The sequence below is a fragment of the Vulpes vulpes genome, chromosome 3 (genome assembly GCF_048418805.1).
Source record: "Vulpes vulpes isolate BD-2025 chromosome 3, VulVul3, whole genome shotgun sequence".
Classification (NCBI taxonomy): domain Eukaryota; kingdom Metazoa; phylum Chordata; class Mammalia; order Carnivora; family Canidae; genus Vulpes; species Vulpes vulpes.
This window is the reverse complement of record NC_132782.1, coordinates 92,245,055-92,265,913: the sequence shown is the minus strand read 5'-3', so window position 1 is coordinate 92,265,913 and position 20,859 is coordinate 92,245,055. Positions and strand designations below refer to the sequence as shown.

At 56.6% G+C, this 20,859-nt stretch overlaps 2 protein-coding genes across 3 annotated transcripts in view; both read left to right on the top strand.

The window, feature by feature from the left end:
- Window positions 1–6,162, top strand: part of PRR14 (proline rich 14) — a 58,028-nt gene extending 51,866 nt beyond the window's left edge. Inside the window, exons 3-14 of one of the 2 annotated variants that reach the window (XM_026011181.2) lie at window positions 920–1,105; window positions 1,907–1,978; window positions 2,103–2,271; window positions 2,886–3,007; window positions 3,080–3,269; window positions 3,501–3,544; window positions 3,742–3,851; window positions 4,157–4,745; window positions 5,101–5,170; window positions 5,261–5,352; window positions 5,632–5,703; window positions 5,794–6,162. In XM_026011181.2, coding sequence (XP_025866966.2) covers window positions 920–1,105; window positions 1,907–1,978; window positions 2,103–2,271; window positions 2,886–3,007; window positions 3,080–3,269; window positions 3,501–3,544; window positions 3,742–3,851; window positions 4,157–4,745; window positions 5,101–5,170; window positions 5,261–5,352; window positions 5,632–5,703; window positions 5,794–6,073 — 1,996 coding nt within the window. In that variant the 3' untranslated portion in view covers window positions 6,074–6,162. The remainder of the gene's footprint in view (window positions 1–919; window positions 1,106–1,906; window positions 1,979–2,102; window positions 2,272–2,885; window positions 3,008–3,079; window positions 3,270–3,500; window positions 3,545–3,741; window positions 3,852–4,156; window positions 4,746–5,100; window positions 5,171–5,260; window positions 5,353–5,631; window positions 5,704–5,793) is intronic. The other variant, XM_072753477.1, reaches the window with a different exon arrangement.
- Window positions 6,163–8,371: 2,209 nt separating this feature from the next.
- Window positions 8,372–20,411, top strand: FBRS (fibrosin). The gene is made up of 18 exons (XM_026011399.2): window positions 8,372–9,382; window positions 9,672–9,851; window positions 10,590–10,625; window positions 10,746–10,775; window positions 11,859–11,907; window positions 11,999–12,299; window positions 13,696–13,997; window positions 14,205–14,410; window positions 14,526–14,570; window positions 14,793–14,888; window positions 15,140–15,208; window positions 16,002–16,031; window positions 16,411–16,482; window positions 16,789–16,909; window positions 17,015–17,095; window positions 18,023–18,106; window positions 18,225–18,432; window positions 18,611–20,411. The coding sequence occupies exons 1-18, from the start codon at window positions 8,927–8,929 to the stop codon at window positions 19,191–19,193; spliced, it is 2,949 nt and encodes a 982-aa protein (XP_025867184.2). The 5' UTR covers window positions 8,372–8,926; the 3' UTR covers window positions 19,194–20,411.
- The last annotated feature ends 448 nt before the right edge of the window (window positions 20,412–20,859 follow it).

The following is a 20,859-nucleotide window of genomic DNA, read 5'->3' as shown; positions in this document are numbered from 1 at the left end:
GGGTACTCGGCACCCTCATCCCAGACCCAGGATTCTAGGCTTCAGGCTTTCCTGTTCCACCAAGAAAGTAAGTACAGGGAATTCTGGGACAGGAGAATTCTGGGAATTAGTAGAAGCACAGCCTCTGATTCGGCGGTGAAGGTGTCTTCACCGTGCAAGAAGCTAGTACATCCCCACTTCCTCCCCACCAGTAGTCTGGCTCCAGGTAAAGGTTGCATGATACAGCCTCTCAAGCAGCTCGATTCCATCCCCGATCCCTTACTACTAAGGACTAGCAGTAGTAGTAGTAGTACTGTTACTAAGGACTATTTCCCTTGAAACTGGCTTCGTGGGAACCTGGAACAGAGAGGAAGGCGCTGGACACCACCGAGCACGCCAAAGTGGTTATTGATCCCCTGCGATGTCGCCCCTATACTGAGCCCTCGGCGCGGGCCGCACAAACCCCCACACCTCCGGGAAGAAGGTCAATGTCCCCAGCCTCTTCCCAGTTTCGGCTCAGCTCAGTCTCTTCGGTACATCGCGCAAACCCTGGAGCCGGAGGCGGCACTATCCCTAGTCTCAGGCTCTTAGTTCCTCCCCGCAAATCTCGGCGCCTTTGGGGGGACTCGAGGATTCCCGGAGGGTAGCGGAATCGCCCTCAGTGAGGCCTCTCTAGGAAATTGGGAATTTCACATGTCGTTAGTATTCAGCTCACGTTTATTGACCTAAGAACCAAAGAACCGGAAGATGCCCTTAAAAAACGTGGCGGCACTCTATTCACTACAGCTGCCTCAGTAGCTCAAGAAACTTGGTCTAGTCTTCGGCCACTGACTGGCCTTCAGAAAATGACACCATCCGGTCCACTTCGGTTCATCGAGGACAGAGCTACCTGCCCTCAGCTATAATGGCAGAGCTGCCCAATTTGGCTTCTTGCCCCTAGGGAAGATGGCTGCCAGGTGGCTTCACTTAGTTTCTCACCACTCCGGAAGACGGGGACCCGCGATTGGGCGGTGCCCGAGGGCTGCGAGAAGAAGGCCCTCGGCGGTTGGGCAGTGCTGGCTAAGGCTGGTTTTAAAGGAGCCGGAGGTGGGCGCCGTCGAAGACCCGGGATCCGCAGGAGGCGGCGGTGAGCGGCGCGCGGAGGAGGGCACCGAGCGGCTGGAGAGAGGGCGGGAGGAGGGAGGGAAGGAAACATTTGAACCATCTGGTCCTGGGCTGGGGAGAGCGCTGGGTGGGGAGCCGGGGAGGGGGGAAGGAGAGAGGGTCTGTGGGCGGGACCTCCCGGGATTGGAGTGAAGGGGGTATCTGCTTGACAGTGGATCCCTGGGGATCCGGACCGAGTTCGTGATGCCCAGGCTCGGGCTGCCCCTGTCTGAGTGGAGCTTTGCGGAGCCCAAACTCACAGGGAGAGGAAGATCCTCGCGGCGTCTGATTGGAGCAACCGGGCTGTAGGATTCTTTCCTCAGGGATCCAGTCTAAGGGATCTGGTGGGGCGGCGGGCACCGTCAGTGTGTGGGAGTATTGCTTCGGAGTTCTTGGCCACTCGCTGGCCGTAGGATGAGGATTGCAGAGGGACCCGGCGGAAAGTGAGCCTTCCAGGACCGGGATCCCAGCTGATCCTGGGGGATCTCAGGGCGGATTCTGCGGGGACAAAGGCCCCAGAAGCTCAGGCCGTGGGAGAACTGGGGCCACTGCAAGCCAGGTTCTCCCGGCAAGTGCCAGTCCGGGTGCGCGGGTGATCCACTAATCTCGGGCGACGGCAGCGGGAAGACACCCGCTCCAGGCGGCCAGCCGGGGGCGCCCTTTCACTCCCTAGGGCTCCGGCCCGTGGGCTACCCGGAGCGGCGGGCTGACCATTGAAGGGCGGAGCCCCAGGGGAGGGACTGGCCCTCACTCCCCGCTCCCCCGCTCCCCCTCCCCATCCCAGGCTGCAGCCTGGGATCCCCCAGGGACTCCCCGGAGCCGCCGCTTTCCCCATGGACTTGCCCGGGGACTCGAGGTGAGAGCGCACCCCGCCCGCCTGTCTTGAGCACGGGAAACGGGGAGCCTGGCGGCCGTACCGGGGAAACCACAGAGCCAACGACAGGCTCAGGCGACCGTCCTCTGCTTCTCTCATCCTCCAGCCCACCTGGCCGGCCACATCTGTGCCGCCAGCCCCTGGCTCGAGTACTATGGGGAGCCAGGAGCCCCAAACGGCCGAGACTGCAGTCTCTAGCGGCCCCTTCACCTTTGGAAAAGGCCTCTCGGAGGGTCCTGGCTGTGGTGCTGGAAGATGTTATGACTGCCCACATGGTGAGCCCCTTGAACTGAGAGGCCTCCTTCCTCCCTCTGGTCCCCTCTTCAGTATCAAAGTCAGACCAGATCACTAGTGAGGATAGTTGAGATCCAAATACCTCATTCTCACACCCATTGCTCAGGCAGCCTCCCTAATGCTAGAGTTCTATTTGGCTCTTGCTGAATCTACCTATATTTGGGCAGGGTCTCTAGTGCCCATTCCCCACCATCAACCGTGTTGGGCATAGAACCACATGGCTACAACTCTCTAAGTATGAGAAACCCTTGCTTTCTTCCCCAGCCCAACTTCCAAGCTATTCTTGGGAAGCAGGCTGAGGTCTTTAGCTCCATTGCACAGGTTAGAAAAACAGGCCCGAAATAGGGCAGTGACTCACCTAAGGTCACTCCTTTTCATTTCTCCAAACAGCCTGGGTGAGATTACTGCAGCTCAGAACACTATAATATCTGGCCCTGGAACTGATTCCGTTCGACTCATTTCTTTGGGTTCTTAAGTGAATTCTAGCCACAATCTCTATCACTTTTGTGGCATACGGCACTGTTAGGTTCAGTGAGGTCCTGTCCTGTCCCATCTCATTTCATCACCTTGCTCTTGACACTTCCTTCTCAATTAGGTTCCCCTGGTGCCCCAAGAAGAGACCACCACCCTACGGCACCGCAGCAACCAGCGGGATTCTGTCCGAAGCCAGCCACCTGCTTCACCACCCCAACAGGCCACATGGTCCTCACAGACCAGGTGAGTATGGCAGGTTGGAGGGTAAACTAGGGGCATAACTGAGCCCCTCTGATCTTTCTGTTTTCTCTCTAGGTCTCCTGACCCACTGCACTTATGTCGAGAGCCCTTGAGCCGCATCCACCGGCCCCCTTCTACTCTGAAGCGGCGGTCAAGGACAACCCATGGCCCAGAGGAGGGCCCTTCAGAAAAGGAGGACTGGGTCCCCCAGCCCACTCTGGTGGTGATGCTAGAAGACATTGCCAGCCCAAGACCCCCGGCTGAGGTATGAGAATTTTGGGGTAAGGATGTCAGGGGTTCAGCTGGGGTAGATTTTGCTCAGAGCAAGGAGAACAGCATTTTAGATGGAAGACACTGAGGAAAGACCTGTAGGAAAAAGTCTTGGGTGTGAATGCTGGCAGGGTTCTGGAGACTTGAGAGGGTCAGAACATGAGGAGCTAAAAAGGCCAAAGGGGGCTTCCCTGCCTCCCCCAAAACATCCTTTGTTTACATCCAGGGCTTTGCTGACAAGACTCCCAACTTCATCATCCCAGCGAGAAGGTGAGAGGGCTGGGGAAGGGATTATCAAAATGTCCAGACAGCAACTGTTATCCTAGGAGCTAAGGCTAAAGGCATCAGAATTTACCTGTCCGATCCTTATAGCACCTTCAGAAGCCTTCAGGGAAGGGGAGGTGCTGGCTCAAGTGGGATCTGGACCTGAAACCTCCCTGAGCCTTTATTTTGCCCCTTTACCCCAGAGCCGAGTCCATGACGATTGTTCACCAGTCAGTGCCTCCGTCCAGGGACCTGGATCCCCCATTCCAGCCATCTGCCCTGCCTGAAGGCCCTCCGGAGAGCCCACCACCAGGTAAGGACTCAGAGGGATAAGATTTAGGGCCCTGGAAAATCCTGGCTGAGCTTAAAAGTATCAGGGGCAGAGGTGGGGGTGGGGCTTAACTCCCCCCCCACCCAGGGGAGCTTGGTGTGTGAAGTTGGGGTGTAGACTTCAGAGGCCTGATGTTCAATTCCTAAATTTAGGGCTTAGTATTTTAGGTGTGGGTTTATACTTCTGTGGGCAAAGGTTTGTGTCTGGGGGAGGGGCTGAGTCCACTGAAGTAGGGCTTAGACACTTGCAGCCAAGGAATGCCCACCTGAGCCTCTCCTTTTCCTCAGCCCCAGATCCTGTACTGGAGCCCCCATCGATCCCACCGCCGTCCAGCCTTTTACGCCCCCGCCTCAGTCCCTGGGGCTTGGCCCCCCTCTTCCGTTCTGTCCGCTCCAAGCTGGAGAGCTTTGCTGACATCTTCCTCACGCCCAACAAAGCCCCACGGCCCCCACCCCCATCACCCCCCATGAAGTTGGAGTTGAAGATTGCCATCTCAGAGGCTGAGCAGTCTGAGGCCACTGAGGACACTGCGTCTGTCAGTCCCCGGCCCCCTATCCGCCAGTGGCGGGCCCAAGACCACAGTCCCCCAGCACCTCTCTCTAAGCCCTCTCTGGGCCGAAGCCACTCCTGCCCTGATCTGGGGCCCCCTGGCCCAGACACCTGCAGCTGGCCCCCCACTCCACACCACCCAAGCCGGTTACGGCCCCGGCGGCACACTGTGGGTGGTGGAGAGATGGCCCGAGCCCCACCACCCCCTCGGCCCTGTCTCCGGAAAGAGGTCTTCCCTCTTGGAGGAGTGGGAGTCTCTCCTCCCCTCATCACATCTTGCTCATCCACTGCGTCTTCTTCCTCCTTCTCTGAACCTGCAGAACCCAGGTAGTGCTCTCGATAAACCCTCCTTTTTTTTTTTTTTTAAAGATTTTATTTATTAATTTGAGAGAGAGATGGAGACAGAGAGCACATGCCCAGATGGAGGGAGGGGCAGAGGGAGCGGGAGAAGCAGACTTCCCACTGAGTGGGGAGCCCGAGGTGGGGCTTGATCCTAGGACCCTGCAATCATGACCTAAGCCTAAATCAGCTGTTTAACTGACTGAGCCACCAGGTGCCACCCTTCTTAAAGCCCTGGCACAGGCTGGGCTCAGCCTCCTTCCCTACTATCCAGTGTGTGGGGGGGGAGATGGGGATATTGCTCTGAATGTTATTTGTCCCTGAGCCTCGACCTTCTCTGCAGGTTGAGCTCAACCAAGGGGAAGGAGCCAAGGGCCTCAGAGGACCAGGTGCTTTCAGACCCTGAGACCAAGGTAGGAGTAGATGGAGGGAGAAAATGGGGGGAGAAGACAGGTGAGGACCTGAGGCCATGCTGCACTCTTACCTCTGCCCTATTTTCACAGACCATGGGAAAAGTTTCTCAATTCAGAATACGCAGGACACCAGCCCGTCCTCAGCTAAACCTTACACCAATGGGGCTGCCTCGACCAATCAGGTGAGTGGCTCACTGTACATGGAAATACCTTGGCCAAAGGTGTAGTAGGCTCAGATCCCCTGAAGTGTGGCTTTGTCTCTTCTCAGGGAACACAGTCCAGCTTGGAGGAGTCAAGTTGGTCTGGACATGGTTTGCACTTAGAACTTATCTGTGTGCCTTAGGAAGCACTCCTGGCCCTAGCGTGTCCCAGAAACTGAAATGTAGACCAGGCCTTGCTTATCCTTTTTCCAGAGTACAGTGGCCTTCCGTTTTTCAATGGCCTCTGCTCTTTGTTCCCAGGTTGAACAAGAAGGAGTTCAGCTTAGAAGAAATTTATACCAACAAGAATTACCAGTCACCTACAACCAGGAGGTGAGAAACTTTGAAGGCGTGGGGGTGATAGAGGGAAGGCTGGAACCAGGGGCCATGCTGGTAACCAGCACCCCTCCCTGCCTGGTCCAGGACCTTTGAGACCATCTTTGAGGAACCCCGGGAGCGCAACGGGACTTTGATTTTCACCAGCTCAAAGAAGCTTCGGCGGGCTGTAGAATTTCGGGACAGTAGCCTTCCTCGATCCCGGCGGCCATCTCGTGGGGTCCGGGCGACAGCTGGCAGGACCCTTACCTCCAGCCTGGCCCCCAGCCCAGATGTGGGACCTCTGCTGCAGCAGCGGTTGGAGGAGCTGGATGCCTCACTCCTGGAGGAGGAGGAAGTGGATAGGGAACTGCCCCATCGGACCTAGGAGCTCCATTTGTCTATCCATCCTGAAGCATCTGAGGCAGTTATATATTTTTCTCTATATTTCTAGTAAAGTTTTCAATATGTTTCTGATCTTTTTGTATGTCTCTAGCTGAGTTTGAGATTGACTATACTGGCTGTTTCTACTTTGGCCCCGAAAGACTGGGAAATGGAGGAGGTGCCAGGGAAGGCAATAAGGGTTGGATACAGGGAAGAAGTAGGGGAATGGTCGTCGGAGTTACTTCCTTGATTTGAGAATTTTCCTGTGTGGAAGTGATACTTTGGAATCTGCTCCAGAAGATATTGTGACCCTGCACCCTAGTAAGGGTTGTCTAAATTCACTTATATCGAGGAGGAGACTGAGGGACCCAGAGTGGACCAAGGCCTTCATCAAGATGGCCCTGAATTCCACCTAACATGCAGGTACAGACTTTCCTCTGGATTCAAGAGATAAAAGTAATCAACTCTAATTGAGCACCTACAAACAACCTGTCATACATATTTGACCCGCATATAGCACTGTGAGAGGGAATCACACTCATTTTACATATAAGAAAGGAAATTGAGGGGTGCCTGCCTTAGTTGTGGAGCATGCAACTCTTGATCTCAGCATGTCATGATGAGTTCCAGCCCTGTGTGGGGTGTAAAGATACTTTAAAAAAAAAAAAAAAAAAAAAGCAAGTTGAGTGTGTAATGTGATGTCTTCATTAAAACGCTAACCCAGAGGCACCCAGAGGCCAGAAATAGCATTCTCCATCTTTCCAAATTTAAAGGCAGAAGAGCAGTAACTAAGAGCACAGACTGTGGAGTTAGGCTTGAGCCAAATCCTATGTAGGAAACCAAATGTGCATCGATTCCCCTCCCCCTCTGTAAAATGGGGCTAATAGCAGTACCTTACTTTTTTTTTTTTAAGGATTTTTATTTATTTATTCATGAGAGACACAGAGAGAGGGGCAGAGACACAGGCAGAGAAGCAGGCTCCCTGTAGGGAGCCGGACGTGGGACTCGATCCTGGAATCCCGGGATCACGCCCTGAGCCAAAGGCAGACGTTCAACCGCTGAGCCACTGAGGCATCCGCAGCAGTACCTTCCTAAAAGAATTCTTCCTGCCAAATAAGTTAACGTGAAAAAGTGGCCGGGGCACGAACGCAAAGTGTTTCTTTCTTCATTAGCACGCAGACACCACAAGCCAGCACTCTCCCACTGAACGGAGCGATAACGGGAAGCGGATTCCTTCTAGCGCGTCTGGCGCTGGCAAGGCACGCCGCGTGCTCAGGCCACCCGGCACCGCGGGGGATCCCGCTGAGCTGCCAGCCGCTCGACAGTATCACCACGCGCGTGCGCGAGAAGCCAGGCGGCCTCTGGGCTAAGCCGAGCGGCGGAAAAGGAGAGACGACGTAACTGGCAGCCGAGAGCAATCTTCCGCCGCCGCACGCCGCCCAGCGGCCAACCGCCCCCTAGAACTCGCGCACCACAACCCGACTCCTAGTCTCGACGCCGTCTGAAGACGGACCAATGAACAAAGTAGGAAGAGGCGGGGTCACGTGGGGGACCGCCCCAAGCGCCTACCTCTAGCCAGTCGAGTCACAAGACCCGCTGAGGGGCGGGGCTAATATGACGTATACCCAATCCAAGATTTGAGGGCGGTTACATATTACCCACTCCCCAGCGCTTGACTCCGCCCCTCGCCTTGACGTACACTTATCAACCTATCAACGACTAAGCTTGTGGAGGGGTGAGGGGAAGGGGGCGGAGAGTGGGAGGAGGCCGAGAGAGGAAGGAGGCGTAGGCTGAGGAGGAAGAGGGAGGAGGGGCAGGGAAGTCCTGGCGGAGAAGAGGCCCAAGACTCCAAAGGAGACAACAGAAGGGTGCGCTGGAGCTCCCTCGCTGCCCAGCAGCCGTTCCGGATCCCTTACGGCGCCAGTCAGACAGAGACGGAGGAAAGGAGGAAGAGACTTTTATGTCGGCAGACAGAGAAGCTCTACCCGTCACCGTTGCCTCACATCCGGGACTTTGGAGGGCTGGCCCCCGCGGCCCCGCCCCCCCCCCAGCCTTTCATGGCGACCGGAGGCGGAGGCTGGAAGAGCCGGGCCTGGAGGAGGCCCCTTTAAATCTCCTTAAAGGGGTGGCCGCTGAACTCGGCAGACTACATCGGCAACCTTAAAGGGGAAGCCATCGAACAGAAGCTGACAAATTCAGAACTGTGCTGTTGGGAGTGCTGGAGCGAGTGGGGATTCTCACCTCCTTTTCTCCCCCTCGCAAGAAGTTCTTTAAACTCAGCTTAAAGGGGAAGTGGCCGCTTGTGGAGGACCAGAAACTTCACTCCGAGCCCTTAAAGGGGCGGCCTGCTGTTTGGACGACCGTGGACTCCTTAAAGGGGTGGCCCCTTTTAGCCGGAGGACTTGAGACACTTTTAAAGGGGAGGTCTGCGTTTTGGGGCGAGCTTTCGGTCCCTTTTAAAGGGGTGGCCCTTCCTCTTCCTCGGGGAGACTTGTCTCGACCCCTGGCAGGGGGCGGCCACTGCACTAGGCCGGCTGGACACCATCGGGTCGTCTTAAAGGGGTCAGGGGCTGGACAACTTGAGGCCTCGCCTTAAAGGGACGGTCGCCCCGTTTTCTCCGTCTCGGCCCCGCCGGCCCCACAGGGGGGGCCCTCGGGCTTGTCGCCCCGGGGGCGGCGCCGGCTCGCCGGGCCTTGGCCTTGGGGCAAGCGTGGGGCCCGTAGATCCTGATTTAAAGGGAAAGCCGTGGCCTTTTCGTCCCTGTGTAGCCGCCACCGCCGCGCCTGCGACCCCGGGCCTGCGGACAGGCCGCTTCGGGCCCCGCCGCCTCCGGATGCGGCGCTGAGGGCGGTCGCCATGGAGACGGCAGCGGCCGCGGCTCCCGGCCCGGGCTGGGCCGCCGAGGGGGAGCGGCGGCGGCGGCGCTGCTCGCGCCGAGACCGAGACCGGGAGCAGCGGCGCCGCCGAGGTCCCGGCGGCGACGCGCCCCGGGCTCTGCTGGCTGCCCCGCGCGGCTCCTCGTCCTCCTCGTCGCCGCCACCGCCCGCCAGGCCTTGGTCGTCAGCTTCGTCCGGAGAGCGGCCCGGAGGCCCGAGACGACGGCGGCCCCGTCCCAGGCCTCGGCCCCCGCGACCCCGAGCTCGGAAGCGGCCTGCCGGCTCGGGCAGCCGCGGGGAGGAAGAGGAGGAGGAGGAGGAGGGGGGCGCCGACGACGGGGAGGCCGAGGAGGAGCCTGAGGAGGAGGAAGAAGAGGAAGAGGACTTAATCGATGGCTTCGCCATCGCCAGCTTCGCCAGCCTTGAGGCCTTGCAGGTGGGGCCTGATGGAGCCGGGGACCTTTGGGGGCTTCACAGGGGCAGAGAGAAGGGTATGGTACCTGGAGTGGGTGGAGTTGAGGGGGGAATGCTGGCACCCCAAACCAGAGCAACCGGCTCCTCTGGCCAGGCCTCTGCCCCACCCTGGGGTGGGAGGAGGTAGAGTTAGTCTCTAGGGACCAGCCAGGTTATGCGGCTTGAGAGCCACTTTGGTAGCCTGGTCACCCCTAGAGAGGTGGGGAGCTTTCCTTTCTCCATCTGCTTTAGTCCCACCTCCTCCTCCACAGAAGGATGCATCTCTTCAGCCCCCAGAGCGACTGGAACATCGACTGAAGCATTCTGGGAAGCGGAAGAGGGGGGGTTCCAGTGGGGCCACTGGGGAGCCAGGGGACAGCTCTGATCGGGAGCCTGGCCGGCCCTCTGGGGATCGGGCCCGAAAATGGCCCAATAAGCGGAGAAGGAAAGAGGTGAGCTTGTCATAGATCCTTGTCCTTTAAAAGTCTGGATAGAATACCCTTTACACAGACCTGTTTTCCATCAGCAATGCCACTGTCCATCATAAACAGTAATTTTATTCTGTAAGGGCAGGGAGAAGGCAGAGCAAATTGGAACTCTCACTCCTCAGTCCCAGTCTGACAGAGATATGTCTACAGTCAGACTTTTTTGCTTTTGGCGGCCCTATTCCAAACATGTTGATTATTTAGAGATGTATCAAAAAGACTTAATGGAATCATGAATGAGTTAGATATGGTTTCAGATGTCTCCAGGCAATAGGAGTGTAGCAAGAAAGACACAATCTGAACAAATGCCTAGATCAAAACCTGAGAAGCTACAGAAGGCAGAGATCTGGGAGAGATGCTGCAGAAACCCACATGAGGAAGCCACTCATTCTGCCTGGGGGATGGGAGGAGGGTTGTGGTTAGGGAAAGCCCCCTAGGATGGCTTAGTCAGGCCTTAAAGGATAGTCATAAGCTTGCTAAGAGGAGAAATGGGCAAAGTTGTTTTGAGCAAAAGCACAGAGATAGAATATACTTGGAAAATGACAAAAGCATTGGAAACAAGGGTGGGCCATAGCAGGAGAAGCAGCTAGGAAGAGATTGAGTGTGTGTCATGAGGGGCCTTGAGTTCCTTACTGGGGAGTTTAGACTTTATCCAAAGGCCTCGTCAGTCAGCCTCCTTTACCTCTGGACTCTGGTCTTTCTCAGGCCTCCTCCCGTCATTCTCTGGAAGCTGGATACATAGTAAGTGCTCTCTACCTGTACTGGCCCCTCCCCTCTCAATTCCTCTTTGAAAGTCCCCACTCTCCCTTGGGCCACACTCTTCTTCCCTCTTGTGACACCTCTGTCTTTCCTTCTCCCCAGTGTGATGCAGAAAGCGATCTGGATGAGAGGGTGAGTAGGGCTAGAACTTGTTGGGTGGGCATGTTACAACTTGTAAAATGAACTGCAGCTTAGAGGTCTTCTACACTCGACAGAGCCTCCCCTTGAGTGGGCAACATAGGTTTAGCCATGACTGGATTTGGGGCAGTGTGGGGGTGGGCAGATTGAATGGGTAAATGACTTTTTTTCTTTGGCAACTAGAGCCAGTTGACCAAAGAATAAAAAGCCCTTGCCTTGGTATACCATCTTTTCCAAAGCCCTTGGAGGTACCAGTGGTTCTCCACAGAAATCCAAGGTGGCTGTTGAACAGAGCTGGTCGTTCCTGCTAGCTGTTCGTCTGCTCTCACAGATTAGGATCTGAGCAGAGACCAGGGTTACGGTACTGAGAACACTAAACCATTGTGGTCAGTATAAGAACATGTCTTACAAAGTTATATTTCAGTTTATTATTAGGTCAGATGTGTCTGTTTTGAAATAATGTGTTCTAGCAGTTCATACTCTACCCCTGTAACTAACTAAATTTGTATTCCATGATCTATATCTTGTTTTAGTTTAAAAAGTTGGCTGGACAGGGACTGTGGTGAACCAGAGAGTTCTTGTCTGTCTAAAGGAGGTGACCACTGTCTAGTCTAATTGTTGCCATGCAAGAATAGGGCCAATTCTTAAGAGAACCTGCAAGTCTGAGTTTTTATGAGGAATTCCTGGGTTTGTAAATATCGGCAATTTTAAAAGTTTTTGCTGACACTAGTAGCCCCAACAGATCTATAAGTCAGGTAGGCATGTGGGCCAGCAGTTAGCAATAACTGACACTTTGGCTTTAATGTGCTTATGTCTCTGCTATGTAAGTGTGCCTCAATTCAGTCCGACTGGCCTAATAGATTCTCAGGCTCAGCTATTCTACCCCTTTCCCCAAGCACAGCCCCCCCCCCCCCCCCCCCCCCCCCCGAGCCCACGGTTCTTGCTGGATTTCAACTAAGCTGTTGGAGTAGACTTGCCACCTGCTGCCACTTCCTAGTAGGCTCTGGAGGCTTTTAGGCTTCTTGGGTGAGGGCCTCGGCAGACCAGAACCTGACTCTCCCAACCCTTCTTCCCCAGGTCTCCGATGATGACCTCGACCCATCCTTTACTGTCTCAACCAGCAAAGGTTGGTCTGAAGGGCTGGTGCTGGAGACAAGGGAGGGAAATGGGGTGAGTATGGGCCTTAACTGAACACATCTACTGTCTTGTTCTCACAGCCTCGGGCCCCCACGGCGCCTTCAATGGGAACTGTGAAGCAAAACTCTCCGTAGTCCCTAAAGTGTCGGGCCTGGAGCGGAGCCAGGAACAGCCCCCAGGGCCCGACCCGCTGCTAGTGCCTTTCCCCCCAAAGGAACCACCGCCTCCACCGGCCCCTCGGCCTCCCGTCTCACCCCCTGCACCCTTGCCGGCCGCCCCCAGTCTGCCACCCCCACCCCAGCCCCAGCTGCAGCTTCGGGTCTCGCCCTTTGGCCTCCGCACTTCTCCCTATGGCAGCAGCCTGGACCTCAGCACTGGCAGGTGAGTGGTCCAGGGGTTTGGTCTGGTCTGGAAGGACCTGGTCATTTTGGCACCAACCCCTGCATTCTCTGGCTGGGACATGGGAGGGTACCTGTGGAATGTGACTTGAAAAAAGGATTCTGAGGCTGAAAAGTTTGAAAGACACTGGGTGAAACAAAGTTAAAGTGCTTACTTGCTTACAGGAACTTATCAGAACTGTTTCACTCAATCTTTGCGTGCAGGAAATCCACTGTGTGCCGTTTCCCAATTTAATGTGCTGGTGAGACCTTTTTTGCAAGGCACATTTGCTAGGAATCGTGTTCTTCAGAACATACTTTGGGAAATGCTGACATGATGATTAAGAGTGCTGGCTTTGGTGTCAGTCAGACCTGGATTCAAATTCTTGCTCTGCCACTTAGTGGCTCTGTGATTTTTGACAAGTCACTTAATCTCTCTGAGCCTCAATTTTCTCTTTCTGTGGAAAAGAAATGACAATAGTACCTTTGTCTTGATAAAGCTGTTGTGAGGATCAATTGAGTTAATGCAGTGTTTCCCAAAGTGTGTATGTGCATCATTAGTGGTATGTAAGATCATTTCAGCTGTTATGGGAATAAATTTTTTTTAGCTGTTAATGGGCTTTAGAAAAACATGATTAGTATCTCAACCCCTTGATTTCACGTGTATTGCTGGGCGAGGCTAAGTAATAATAATAATAAAAAAAAAGAAACTGAGTTAAAGAAAGAAGTAAATGGTACAGGTGGTTACATGGATGCGGCAGCAGTTGGAAAGGTGGTGTGACATGGTGGAGATTTGGATTAGCATGTAAAGCAGGTGTCAGCACTTGGCTACAGTAAGTGCTCGCTAAAGGGTAAGAATTACTGATACTATTACTATTATCGGTGCTATTTTTATTATTGTCATCATCGTTACCGTCCTTTTTCTTGTTCTTGAGAAAACTAAGGCTCAGAGAGGGGCAGTGACTTGCTCAAGGTCATCCAGGGTGTTAATGGCAAGACGGGCCTAGAATTCAGGTCGCCTGACATCTAGGCCAGGCCAGCAAGGTGCTGCTTCCACTGTCTTAGGGTGGGAACCCAGGTGGCCTATTGTAATGAAGCGTCAAAGTGAGTGACATGTTTTGTGCCGTGGTTGAGTCAGGAGAGGGCAAGTCATGAGACCAGAGACGTCCGAGGTAGCTGTGTGGAAGAGACCTTGAGAGGGAGAGAGGGGATTGTTGGGTGTGGGAGGTACCTCAGTCTGAGGATGGTTTCCCTGGGCGGGGGTGGGTTTCCTGGGGGCCGGGTTCTACCACCTTCCATGTTGGAGAACCAGGGTCAAGGTATCGCCCAGGCTTCTGACCCCCTCCCGTCAGAGCTGGCACCTCCCAACCCCTCACTCATCTCCCCACTTCTCTCCCCAGCTCTTCACGGCCGCCCCCCAAGGCCCCGGCCCCTCCCGTGGCTCAGCCTCCCCCCTCATCATCCTCTTCGTCCTCTTCCTCCTCATCTGCCTCCTCCTCGTCCGCGCAGCTCACCCACCGGCCCCCGACGCCCTCACTGCCCCTGCCTTTGTCCACCCACAGCTTTCCCCCCCCTGGGCTGCGGCCCCCCCCACCACCCCACCACCCCTCCTTGTTCTCCCCTGGCCCCACCCTGCCCCCACCCCCACCCCTGCTGCAGGTGCCAGGGCACCCTGGGGCCTCAGCTGCTAACGCCCTTTCTGGTGAGTTTGGGGTCCTGGCCGGGGTGGGTGGGGGGCCATGGCCCCGGGCTTGGGCCCAGTCGGCTTTGGGGCATCTGGACCTCAGCAAACATCAGGGCTTGAGGAGGGAGTGGCTCAAGGCCAGAAGGGAAGGCCAGTCACCCGGGCCCAAGGAGGCTGACCTGGTGGCAACAGATGTTAAAGCCTTCTCCCCCTCCCCTCCCACAGAGCAGGACCTGATCGGCCAGGACCTGAACTCTCGCTACCTGAATGCCCAGGGTGGTCCCGAGGTGGTGGGGGCAGGGGGCTCGGCCCGGCCCCTGGCCTTCCAGTTCCACCAGCACAACCACCAGCACCAGCACACCCACCAGCACACCCACCAGCACTTCACCCCTTATCCCCCGGGCCTGCTGCCACCCCACGGCCCCCACATGGTGAGCTCCTCATTGGGCCAGTGATGAGGCTCAGCAACTTGGGGGGAGGGTGTGGCTTCCATGGGAAGGTCCTAAGTCCCTGGCTGGCAGCTTACTCTTCCCTTCTCTTCCCCAGTTTGAGAAATATCCAGGAAAGATGGAAGGCCTTTTCCGGCATAATGTGAGTGTGTGTGTGTGTGGTGTGGTGTGTGTGGGCATGGATGCATCCATGTGTGTGGCCCTGACTGTTGGGGTCCAGTCTTCAGCTTCAAAAGCAAGAGCCTTGAGCCTGGGAGAGCTCCCCTGGGGCGGGTTTTAGGGTGGAGGCCCGAGGACTGACGGGCAGACCAGATGTGGGCCGCACCTCCACCCCCAGCTTGGACTAGCGCCCTTCTCTCCACAGCCGTACACGGCCTTCCCTCCCGCAGTGCCCGGCCTCCCTCCGGGCCTCCCGCCGGCTGTCTCCTTTGGCTCCCTGCAGGGGGCCTTCCAGCCCAAGGTGAGCTCCCAATCCAAACACCACCACCTCCCACCCCCTATAGACCCAAAGACCCCAACCCCCCACCCCAGATCCACATACCTTCCTACGTTCCCCAAAGCTATACCCGTTCTCCTGCCCTCCCCTCCTGGACCCAGCTTTCTTCAGAGCCATGCGCCTCCCTCCCTGTCCCAGCCCTGGCCCCCAGCTTGGTCCTAGACCCCTCTCATGCCTAGTGCCGGCTCTCCTGACTGATCACTCCCCTTTCCCAGAGCACGAACCCCGAGCTGCCACCACGACTGGGGCCAGTGCCGAGCGGGCTTCCCCAAAAGGGGACACAGGTGAGGGGGGCCAAGGCAGGTCCTGGGGGAACTAAATTATCTGTTGAGGGAGAGCAGGGTTGATTGAGAGCGAACTACTGATCCTTTTTCTTTAGTGTATGATCAGGGGTATCCCTGAGAATCTGACGAGAGCATTTCTGTTAAGTGACAGGTTTCCCATGCATGAGGAACAGAAATTTCATGAAGTTGCTCTAGAAATAAGATTACTAGGACAGTGATTTTTGTAGGAGTTTTCAAATTTTTTAAGTTACAAAATCCTTTTTCTTAAAATGACATCATACCAGGAAGTCCTGTCCATAAAACAATGAAATGATAAGCTGCCCCTTTGTGAAGTAGGACAGGGAACAGCCTTCGAGCTCACGGCCCTGGGAACGTTGGGAAGAACACAGGATGTGTTTCCTAAAGGGTAGACTAGACCAGATATCTTGCAACGTCTTCTAGCAGCAGTAAAGGCTTTTTTTTCCTAAAGAAATGTTAAGCAGAGACTCATGACATAAAGCTGTTAATAGGATAGCTTCTCTGGATGAGAAACCCATCCTGCCTGCTTGCTAACCCACTCCCCAGTGTTCCAAGCAGGGCACGTCCTTGGGGCCTGGCTCAGAAACTTAGTGCTGGAGGGGAGATGCCCAGAGTGGGAGAGATGGGGAATGGAGTCTTGACAGAACCAGGAATGGCCTGAGGGAGCTATGCAAGGTCTCTGGTGTTTGGGTGGGGATTAAAGACTGTGGAGATGAGGTGCCCAGGACAGTAAACAGGTCTGAATCGCCGCCAATCTCTGCTTTGCTATCCCCAGATCCCCGACCATTTCCGGCCACCTTTGAGGGTGAGTTTGGTGAGGACCTCAGGCTGCATGAGGCTGGGGGCTGGTCTCAGGGTGTTTGGCTGAGGGCGGGTCTTGCTTGGGAATGAGCGAGAAGCCCAAGACGTGGAGGCAGCCAGATGTGGAACAGCAGAAAGGGCAAGGCTTATAAGCCACAGACCTGGGTTCCGATGTAATTGGCTGTGGGACCTTGGGCAAGACAGTTTATCTCTCTGAGCCTCAGTTTCCTAGGCCATGAAATGAACCTAGTCATCCCTCAGTTGTAGGGATGATGATTGGGGATGTTGTGTGGAGAGGCTGGGCCGAGGACCAGGCCTAGAGTGGGTGATGAGTGAACGTTCTTTCCTTCCCTTTCCCTTTGGTTATCCTTCTGGGGCGGCAGAAACCAGGGAAGTGGTGTGCCATGCACGTGCGCGTGGCTTACATGATCCTGAGACACCAGGAAAAGATGAAGGTACTGGGGCGGGAGGGCTGGGGAGAGCGGGCTGGCCTGAGCCCTGGGCATCTGCCTTTGGCAGGTCTTGGCCAGATCTTGGCCAGACACATCCTCTCCTGTCCCCGGTCACTGCCTGAGTGCTTTCACAGTTTAGGTTCCTTGGCTTAGGGGGGTGGCCTGAGAAGGCTCTGAGAGAGGCAGAGGCGAGGCACCCAAGCCCCATCTTGGCACTAGCCAGCCCTTGAAGGGGACCTAGGGGTGGAAGAGCAAGAGCGGGACCCCACCTGGCTCCTCACTCACCACCCCTCTCCCTGTCCCATGCAGGGCGACTCCCACAAGCTTGACTTTCGGAACGACCTCCTGCCCTGCCTTCCGGGGCCCTATGGGGCCCTGCCCCCTGGGCAGGAGCTCTCCCACCCGGCCGCCTCCCTCTTCACTGCGACTGGTGAGTCTGGCCAGCCCTCTTAGGGCCTGAGGTTCCCTGTCTATAGCCCAAGGCCCACCTTGCGCCCACTCAGCCTCACCAGAATCTCCCACCTCTCTGCCCCAGGTGCCGTCCACGCTGCAGCCAACCCTTTCACGGCAGCTCCCGGGGCCCACGGACCCTTTCTGAGCCCCAGCACCCACATTGGTAAGAGCCAAGAGCATTTGGGCAACCCCAGCCTTGTCCCTGACTTCCAGGAGTTCTCAAGCTGGGGATGGAAATTAGACCTGAGAGGCAGCTGGAATGGGGGTAGGCCTGGTTCCACTTGGTTTGTGACCTTGGGCAAGTTACTTCAACTCCTCTGAGCCTTGATCTCATCACCTGTGAAATGGGATAGGGGCAGAGCAGAGTGATTGGCCCGCACTGCCAGCTCAGATGCTATCTCTGAACTAGCCAGTGGTAGGGGCTAGCGTGCCACCTGGGAGAGGAGGACAGAGGAAGTCTGTGCAGGCCTGGGCAAAAGGTGGTCATTGGCTCCTAGCAGTTTGGCAGGCTCTGCAGGGAGATTTAACTTGGGTCTGGGTAGACAGGAGGGCATCGAGCCTGATGGCATTGGGGAAGGTGTTCCCGTAGTAGAATAGGTTAGTAGTTCTGTCTGTGCATGAAGTTAGAGTCAGGTCGGGAAGGGCCCTGCATGTCATGTGGGAGGAAGCCAGCAGAGATCTTCAGGCGAACGGCTTGCTATAGAGCTGATCTGGGTGGCTGGTGTGGGGGCTGGTGGGGCTGGATCTCTGGAGTCCGGGAGGCCCTGGGCTGGGGGTACCACTTACTGGCTAGATGACTGACCGTTGGCAAGTCACTTCACCTCTCTGAGCCTGTTTCATCATCCTTAAGTGGGAGTGGTCCTGTCTGCCTCGTGGGGCTTGTTGTTTGTGAGGTTAAACTACATGATGCATGTCAAAGCTCAGTGTCTCACAGGGGCCCAAGGAAGTGCTCAGCACCCGGTTGTTAAAACCAAGACCAAGCAGCGGGGGCTCTGGGGCCTGCTCCCTGAGCTGCCTCTTCCCTTCTAGTCTTGGTACCTGCTCCCAGCTGGCTGCCCAATGCTCTGACCACCCCCTTTTTCTCCTACAGATCCCTTTGGGCGTCCCACAAGCTTCGCCTCCTTGGCTGCCCTCTCCAACGGGGCCTTTGGAGGCCTGGGCAGCCCTACATTCAGTGAGTGCGGGTGGGGCTGGCCGGGTGGGTGGCTGTGGCAGTGGGCTTAGGAGGCCCCGGACATGGGACCTCCTCCTCCCTGTGGCGCCTGTCACTCTTTGCTTCACCCTCTGTCTAGACTCCGGCGCCGTCTTTGCCCAGAAAGAAAGCCCAGGGGCCCCACCAGCCTTCGCCTCCCCCCCAGACCCATGGGGCCGCCTGCACCGCAGTCCTCTGGCCTTTCCTGCCTGGGTCCGGCCCCCTGAGGCCGCCCGGACACCAGGCTCAGACAAGGAGCGGCCTGTGGAGCGGAGGGAGCCCTCTATCACCAAGGAGGAGAAAGACAGGTGCGCTGACCCTCCGACCCACTGCCCCGCTGCCCACATCCCGCACCGCCAGCCCTCCTGCCACCCCGCTCCCCACACCACCCACCCTCCTGCCGCCCTGCTGCCTGCACCACCTGCTCTCCACGCCACTCGCAATCTGGTCGGGTTGGACTGTTGGAGGCCCCCTCTCTCTCCCCAGGGACCTTCCCTTCTCACGGCCCCAGCTCCGAGTTTCTCCCGCTACTCCCAAGGCCCGGGCTGGCGAGGAAGGGGCCAGGCCTGCCAAGGAATCCGTGCGGGTAAAGGAAGAGCGGAAGGAGGAGGCCGCCGCCGCCGCCGCTGCCGCCGCTGCTGCCGCTGCCGCCGCCGCTGCCGCTGCTGCCACCACTGGGCCTCAGGGCCTTCACCTGCTGTTTGAGAGGCCCCGGCCACCCCCTTTTCTGGGCCCTAGTCCCCCAGAGCGCTGCGCGGGCTTTCTGGAGCCAACCTGGTTGGCAGGGCCCCCTCGCCTTGCCAGGCCACCCCGCTTCTATGAGGCTGGCGAGGAGCTGACTGGACCGGGGGCCGTGGCAGCCGCCCGCCTCTATGGTCTGGAGCCGGCCCACCCCCTGCTATACAGCCGCTTGGCACCGCCTCCGCCGCCTACTGCGGCCCCGGGAACCCCTCACCTTCTCAGCAAGACCCCCCCAGGAGCCCTTTTGGGGGCCCCACCTCCACTTGTGCCCGCCCCCAGGCCTAGTTCCCCACCTCGGGCCCCTGGTCCAGCCCGGGCTGACAGGTGAGGGAAGGGGAGGGGCGGGGGCAAAGCTCCATCCCCCTTTCCTTTTGACAAGGTCCTAGAGCTGAGGTTTCAAGCCAGGGCTGGAGGGCAATGGTCATGACCTCACCAGCCACCTCTGAGGTCATGGAACCTGGGAGCGGAAGCCCCAACCCCCACAAGATCAAGCATCAGATGGACCTTGGGGTCACTGGGAGGGCAGAGGTCACAAGCCTCTAGAGAGAGGGGGTCTGTGTGTGTGTGTATGCGCACCTCTGTGCACATGAGAGATGAGAGTGGGGGTCATTTCAGAGGTCATAGCTCATGATCTCCTGAGGTACACCATCGCCCCCTCCAAGGGCCCCTAGGCCCTTGACCTGCCTCCCCAAGGGCTCATTAAGCCAGAGGCCAAAGTGCCCCCCCTCCCCTTCACCTACCACCCAAGTCCTCATGCCCTCTCAGGGCTGGGGGAGGAGGGGCTAACGGAAGGGGGGTTCCATGTACATATTTATCTCTCCTTCCACATAGCCCCCCAGACCTTTTGTACATTTTTACAGGGGTGCCCCTCCCAATAATCTCCCTTCCTGGTTAATTAAATCCTCAGACTGGTGCTGTGTTCCTAGCCTCTGGCCTCTCTGTGGGGGGAGGGGGGATTGTAGAGGGAAGAGCTGGGAGGGGACAGGCAGGAACCCAGGGCTTATCCCTGGGAATATGGAGTCAGCAGGAGATAGAGCAACAGAGGAAGGGACCTGGGTACCTAGGCTGGAAAGAAGGGCAAAGGCTTCCTGCTTGGCTGACAGCCCAGGTTCCTCCCCACTTGTTCCTGTTACCTCTGTGTGCCACCATCCCCAAAAGGCTCAACCTCTAAGCTTCAGACTCCACCTCTTAGTGGCTCAGTCCCCCTACTCCATTTCCAAGTGCCCCCAGGACTCCTGGGCCCTGCCCTCCAGAACCCTGTTCCCCAGAACCCTGCCCTAGGCTGGGGGGGTGGGCAGAGAAGGTCACCATGTACCACACACCAAAGAAGGGGGTTGGCCCAGGGTGGGCCACACAGGCAGCTTCTTCAGCGGCCTCTCGGCGGCAGTCCCAGCCTTCCCAAAGCAGCAGGTGCCCCCAGGCTGGGGCCCAACCTAGAAGGCAGGGGTCAGTTTAACAAAAACATAACGTTGACTTTTTTCCCCGGTGGGACTTATTCTGTAACATGACTTGCGGATATTTATATAAAAATGAGTGTTACAATGAGGCCCCTTGGCTGCTCTTTCAGTGTGTGGGGGTCATGCGGGTTGGGGGACGGGTTGGGGGATTCTGGTCAGGGAGGGATGGGGGAGGGCAATACTAGCCATGTCCTATGAGGGCTCCCCCTCCCACCTTACCTGCGAGACCTGTTTTCTTACTTGTGGATGGATGAATTGGAGCATTGGGCATTGAAGTTTTCCATATTTTCTACAACCCAGGGATACATATTCTACAAGATTCAAGCAATACGGAAGGATAGCAAAACTAAATTTCCCATTTACCTGCCAACCTGTGCTATGCCCCATGCATTTCCTGAGGTAACCACTCCATCATTTGGTATATGCTCTTCAGGCCTATTTCTGTGCTTACCTACAAGTATGGACACATACAGTTCCATCAGAAAAGATCTGCAATTTAAAAAAACAAACAAAAAAACCAACATTGGTTTTTCTTTT

Bases quoted from the DNA above. Each gene is read 5' to 3' on its own strand.
- FBRS (XM_026011399.2), top strand. From the start codon at position 8,927: ATGGAGACGGCAGCGGCCGCGGCTCCCGGCCCGGGCTGGGCCGCCGAG. The intron at 12,300-13,695 runs GTGAGTGGTCCA...TTCTCTCCCCAG, and splicing joins CTGGACCTCAGCACTGGCAG to CTCTTCACGGCCGCCCCCCA. The intron at 18,107-18,224 runs GTGAGTGCGGGT...CCCTCTGTCTAG, and splicing joins CCTGGGCAGCCCTACATTCA to ACTCCGGCGCCGTCTTTGCC.